At 46.6% G+C, this 6,090-nt stretch overlaps 1 protein-coding gene across 1 annotated transcript; it reads left to right on the forward strand.

The window, feature by feature from the left end:
* The first annotated feature begins 493 nt into the window (after nt 1-493).
* On the forward strand, nt 494-2,537 carry AURKAIP1 (aurora kinase A interacting protein 1). The gene is made up of 4 exons (XM_069874812.1): nt 494-554; nt 970-1,052; nt 1,530-1,975; nt 2,374-2,537. Exons 2-4 carry the CDS (start codon nt 1,001-1,003, stop codon nt 2,479-2,481), a joined length of 606 nt encoding a protein of 201 aa, XP_069730913.1. The 5' UTR covers nt 494-554; nt 970-1,000; the 3' UTR covers nt 2,482-2,537.
* Nucleotides 2,538-6,090: the final 3,553 nt, after the last annotated feature.

A 6,090-nucleotide genomic window follows, 5' to 3' on the forward strand; every position in this document is an offset into this window, starting at 1 on the left:
CCTGGAGGGGTTTAAGGGACGGGTGGACGAGGTGCTGAGGGACATGGGTTAGTGATTGATGGGAACGGTTGGACTCGATGATCCGGTGGGTCTCTTCCAACCTGGTTATTCTATAATTCTATGATGAACCCTAAGGGCTTTTCGAACCTAATAATTCTCAATATCAAAACCCTCACGTTCCGCCCCCCCCCCCCAATACGAGGCGGGGGGGGGGGGGTGGCGCTTGTAACCCGCGCCTCAGCGCGCATGCGCGGGGCCGGCCGGCACCACAGGGGGCGCTGGGCTGTGGCGAGTGCGCATGCGCATTACCGGGGCCTGCGGGGCGTGGGCGGTGTCCGACGCATCCGCAGAGGCCGGGGGCGGGGCCGGCGCTGAGGAGAGGGCGCATGCGCAATAGGCGGCGGGCGCCGTGGCGCGGGGGACGATGGGAATGCGGGGGCGTGGCTTTAGGCGCGTGCGCGCGGGCAGAGGGGGATATATGAGCGTGCGCTGCGGGAGGCGGCGGTTGCCGGAAGTGCTCTACCGGAAGTGGCGTGCCGGAAGTGGCGGGGATGGTGAGTGATGGCGGGCGCGGGCAGCGGCGGGAGGGCCGCTCTCGCGGAGCGGGGCAGCGGCGAGGCTGCTGGGGACGCCGTGGACCCTACAGCCCGTGCAGTTCTGTCCCCCTGCTGCGTGCAGGGACGTCTCCCGCTGGATCAGGCTGCCCAAGGCTCGTTCCCCCCGGCCTTGAACCCCTCCGGGGTTGGGGGAGGACGATGATCCCAGTGTGAACCCCAGAGGGAAAGTGGCCCATTTGGGGAAGTGAAAAGACAGGTGTCCTCTGTGTGTGTGGTTTATAAATCATCTCAGCTCCCACGATGCCCAGGTGAAGTGAGGAGAGTGTTTGGAGTCTCTCAGCCTGGCGTTGGAGGAGTTAAAGTGTAAAAACAATATATTTACCTCATTGAGCTCATGTTCTTTTTTTAACAGTCGTTACTGGCTCTAAGCAAAGCAAAGGAATATGTTAATATCACAGCTGGGGTCCCGGTTACTGAAGGCTTCACGAATTGCAGGTAAACAGATGCTGCGTGACTTAGTTTTTACTTTTTCTGGGGTAATAAGGCTCTCAGCAATTTATTTTCTAGTCAGCAGAGCAAGAGGCGTGCAGCTTTTATTGATTATGGGCTTGTGAAACATTATTACAGCTCAGGTCTGCTCTGCTGGTTTTTTGTACCTCACATTTGACTTCTCTGAAGCTTAGGAGATTCCTTGGCAGCAGAAAGGCTTAGTACAACAAACAGTCCCGGGTTGTTCCAAATTGCACTTAAACAGTTTGCACAGTAAAATATTGTCCCGTGTAGTTTAGCAGATGGCATCACAGCGATGTGATTAAGTTTGAATTAAAAAAGACTTCTTTGTTTTTGGGATGGAAATACAACTCCTGTAACCTTTATTAGATTACTTTGGCCACTGTTTGATCCAGTCAGAGCTTTTTTTAAGATATTGGTTGAAAATTCTGCCTTTTAAGTGAATTTTTTTTCTTCTCAAAGGCCACCTCTTGCCAAGGTCAGCGTCCTCCTTTCTTTGCCCTCATTCTCCATCAGCAAACTACAGCACGCAGCCGTCTAACAAGAGCGGAGCCCAGCCTCAGCGGTGGTATGCGCTGGACCCTGAGCTGGAAGAGATGCTGATCCCCAGGAAGCTTTCCATCAGCCCCTTGGAAAGCTGGCTGACGGTTAGATATTCCCTTCCTAAAGCAGAAATCCTTAATGCTCATGAGGAAGTAGGTTATGAACCTCTCCAGCGATATGACTGCCCTCCGTCTGATGAGGGAGCCGATGTGGGGGAAGAAGGAGATGTTGGCAACAAGATTCAGTGTAAGAACGTTTTGAAGATTCGGAGAAGGAAAATGAATCGGCACAAGTACAAAAAGCTGCTAAAGCGACGAAAGTTTATACGGAAGAGGATAAAGGAAGGTCGCAAGAAGAGACGTCAGGTAAGCTGTGATGTAGTTTAGTTCCTTCTCTGGTAATCAAGGTGTAAACAGGGATTGATTGTAATTCTGTTTCTTCAGATTTGTAAGAAGCAGTGTTGAACACTTCACGATGAGGATATGATCTTAATTTTCTAACTGTTTCACTTTCCATCTCCTCAGTTTTCCTCGCATGGGAGTTTTATCATAATGCTACCAAGTTCCTTGTGCTTTTTTACGTATTTTCTGCAATAAGGCTGTAACTATTGTGACACTTGGGCTGCCTACTTAAAATCATTTGTTTCCTTTGTGTGTGTTTTATGTAGATTCTCCTTGGGACAAATGGGCAGTGGCTGAGTACTTGTGTGTTGCCTCTGAGCTGTTACCATTTTTTATTTTTTTATTTTTTTTTTATGTTTTAGGCAAAATTTGAGAAAGATTTGGAGCGCATCTGGAAAAGAGCTGGTTTGAAAAGTTCTCCTGCGGGATGGCAAACACCCAAGATATTCCTGAAAAGTACAAAGCGATAAAAACAATTGTAATGAGTTTCAGCCTGTAACTAATTAAAGGATATCCAGTACACAGATTACTTTTAACCTTTTTCTGAGTGTGATGAAATTAGTAGCAGGATGCTTTCAGTCATGGTGAGCAGTTTTCCAAGGGCGAGCCTGACAGCAATGTGCATTTCCTCCTCAAATGTGTGGTGTGAGCCCTTGTAGGGTGGCTGCTGTGTGCAGTTCTGTGCTGCTGCCCAAGCTGTCTGTCTGAGCAAAGGCATCTTAGTCTGCAGCTGAATTCCTGAAGCTGCTATTAAAGATTAGACCGAGCGATGTACTGGAAGAACAATCCCTTGTGGGAGATGGGGTGAGTGAAAGAATTCTTCTGATTGTAAGTATAACTGTGTAAGATACAAGACACAGGCAATTTAAAAGTTCTTCTCAAAATCGTAGTGTTCTTTTGTAGCCTTCATAGAATCACAGAATCATGGCATTATTTATATTGGAAAGGACCTGAAAGCCCATCCAGTCCCACCCCTGCCATGGGCAGGGACACCTCCCACCGGATCAGGCTGCCCAAGGCCCCAAGATGTAGAAATTTACTTTAAATCCTGACAGAGGACTTGATACCAGGGTTCTGGTTTGTGTCCTGCTCTTGATTTTTCTGCAAGGCAGTTAACGCTTCTGTGTGATTTAGTTCTTCCTTGTCTGTATTCCAGGAGATAGGTGGGGTGGACTGACCTCTGAGAGAAAGGAGGGAAAAAGAATGAGCTCCCTTAGGCTCATCGTTCTGGAGCCTCCAGGGAAACTGCCCCGAAAATGAATTCCTTTGGATCTTCTAGGAGCAGGACACTTGACTAAACTGAAAGGGAAGGAAAAAGTAATCCATGGAACTCATTGCTACAAGGTACAGTTGAGTCTTGCTGCAGGAAGGAGAGATGTTTGTTTATTACAAGCCCAAATATGCTGAACTTGTCCATATGTTGCTCTCTGCTCTCGCTAGATGGCAGTGAATCCCAAGCTTAACTATTGCTGTAGAAGCCGAATGGATCTTTATGTCTGTGTTTTAAGGAAAGGGTACATCCACATTTAAAAATTGATTATTCCTGCTAGAGAACTGTTGGTATTCTGAGAGCTGTATTGAAGCATGTGTAGCTGTGGTAGCAAAAAAAAAAAAAACCTACAAACAGTAATTGTTTGACTTCTTTATAATTCTCAAAATGACTTGAAGATTTTTCCTTCATCTCCTTATTCTGCTGTTCTGAGAGGAAATGGTTGAAAGTCAACAGGGGAGGTTGTAGGTCTATGTGGCAGCTCCAGTTCTCCACAGAAACAGGCTTCTTTGTCATTTTCTGCTGTAGTTTTGGCTCGCTTCAAATTAATTTTGTTCAGCTTTGAGTTTGTCATGGGAAAAGGGAAAGTCCAGTAGTCAATACAAGACGTTCCTTTCCCTTGGAAACCTTGTGCTTAGCCTACAAAGCATGTTGGAGGGTCTGCTAGCTGTTAAAGCAGCCCTGAGGTCATGCTGACAGTGAGTCTGAGCCCACAGATGCCTCTCCTTGCTGTCCTTGGCACAGCCAGAGGATGGTTTGCTGGCTGTCCAGGAAGGAGTCACGGGGCGGGGGAAATGGAGTGGAATGTAATGATGGCTCATGAGACAAAGACCTGAAGCTGATTCAAACCAGGAGCTGCATAGATTGTAATGGGACTGAACACAGTGAAGGAAAACACCGACTTGGATTGAGGCTTTGTAGAGAAGCAAAAGGTTTTGGTATCCTTAAATCCTGACACACGGGGAGCCTGGAAGAGGAATTGTGTTGGTAATTACCCAGACAGCCAGATTTTGTTGAGTTGATGGACTGCTTGAAAGGATCCAGACTGGAGGATTTCTCTGCATACCATAACTCTGGCACTGGAAGTCCTGTTTTTTTTTAATGTCTTCCGTTACTAGTCTCAAGACCAGCGTTACAGGGAGTACATATTAGCCCATGTCGGGGAACATGTATGAGCATTGGGTGTCCAAACTGCCCCTTTCAGGGGTTTAACAGGGCTTTGCTCCTTCTGTTACTCAACTGTCATTGCCCAGTAATTCCTGAGCAGAAATCACTGTGTATCTTTCCTCTGGTGAGGTCATACTGGTATTAAATGGGACACTTTCATATTGAAAACTGCCAGGATAAGTTGATATTGTATGTACATTGGCTTCAGTGGCTCCGACTTGGTCCTTCTTGAAATACGAAGCCAGCTCTCCTCCAGTGGGTGTGTGTCTATGTATTCCAAAGTTAATAAACCGTGTGTGTTTACGTGAGCTGAAAATCTGGCTGAAGTGATCTTACTGATCCTGCAAACAGCACCTGCGGGTAACTAAAATGACATCTTTTCAGCATTCGTGCTGTTGCGCTGTTGGCGTTTCTGTTCTGACCGTGAAAAACATTCTGGTTTGGGTTTGCATGGGCTGAGCCTGGTCATTTACTCTCCAAAAATAACAGGGCTCTGTACTCAACCTGGAGCGTTGCATTGCTGAACTGAAATGGTTTTGAAAAGTGAACTTTGCTTTTTCTACTGATTTTTTAATTAAAACCCAGTAACTGTAGCTCTTGCAGACACCCGAGGTGGCTTTGAGCAAACAGAGTGAGCTGGCTTTCTCATTCTTGCTTGCCTTTCCCTAGAAGACAGAGGAAGAAAACTGAAGCAAGGATTTCTGTAAATCAGAGAATTTAAGACCATCTGATATGTCACTCTTGTTGTTAATTCCCTGAAATAAGAGTGAAGTTTTAGTCTTGCTCACTGCATGGGCACTAATGCAACCCTTCTCTCTTATACTGGTTATAAAACTTGTAAGAACTACAAGGTTTTCCTCTACGTTCAAATGTAGCTGAAATTGGCTGCTGTGTTTCAAAATAAGGGGAAGAAGGAGGAGGTTGAATGGACAGAGGGATCACGTAACTGCACATGCATTGTTTCCTTCGGAAATGTGGCTAAAATTTTGTTTAAAGTCGAAAAATAACATGAAATATTGGTAAAATATGAGGTGTTTTCCCTTGTTTACTAAACAAGACTTGGTGCTGATCAGGCAGGGCTCATGCTGAGGGGATGTTGTTGCTTTTGGTGTGTCTAGGTCTGGCGAAAACACTCCCAGAGCACTTGAGAGTCCCATTACCACTTGGAATTGAGACAAGGATGTGGAGTCCTAAGCAATGAGTTGGCACATAAGGTAAAAAAACCGAATGGCTTGGAATGTGTCAGGTTTATTTTAAGGGAATTATCAATTCATGGCAAGGTGCTTCTGGTTGAGCTTTACCATCAGCCAGAGAGTAAATGGTTAAGCTTGAAGAATAAGCGTTCATAGAAGAACATGCCAAAGAAAAATGATAGAAGAAAGTCCAGCTGTTCCAGTCGGCACCGTGACTGCGTATAAACAGCACCAGTTACTCACCAGCTCTGTTCCCTGGGTGCGTTTGAGTCAGAGCCGTTTCCTGACTGAGGGGTTTTGCTGCTGTCAGCAGCGAGCGAGCTGTGGAGCCGCCAGCTGGAAGCCGCTCAGCAGCAGAATCAGCAGGTACGTCCGGAAGGCAGAATCTGTGACTGGTCACCCAGGCTTAGTGGGTCTTGGTTTGGCTTCCTTGGCTGCTCATCTTGTTT

The sequence above is a fragment of the Phaenicophaeus curvirostris genome, chromosome 22 (assembly GCF_032191515.1).
Source record: "Phaenicophaeus curvirostris isolate KB17595 chromosome 22, BPBGC_Pcur_1.0, whole genome shotgun sequence".
NCBI classification, from domain to species: domain Eukaryota; kingdom Metazoa; phylum Chordata; class Aves; order Cuculiformes; family Cuculidae; genus Phaenicophaeus; species Phaenicophaeus curvirostris.

What these genes read in the sequence shown, in the direction of transcription:
- AURKAIP1 (XM_069874812.1), top strand. Translation starts at nt 1,001, where the DNA reads ATGTTAATATCACAGCTGGGGTCCCGGTTACTGAAGGCTTCACGAATT. An exon ending in GAAGGCTTCACGAATTGCAG is followed by an intron (nt 1,053 to 1,529) that starts GTAAACAGATGC and finishes TTCTTCTCAAAG; the next exon opens with GCCACCTCTTGCCAAGGTCA. An exon ending in GTCGCAAGAAGAGACGTCAG is followed by an intron (nt 1,976 to 2,373) that starts GTAAGCTGTGAT and finishes TTTATGTTTTAG; the next exon opens with GCAAAATTTGAGAAAGATTT.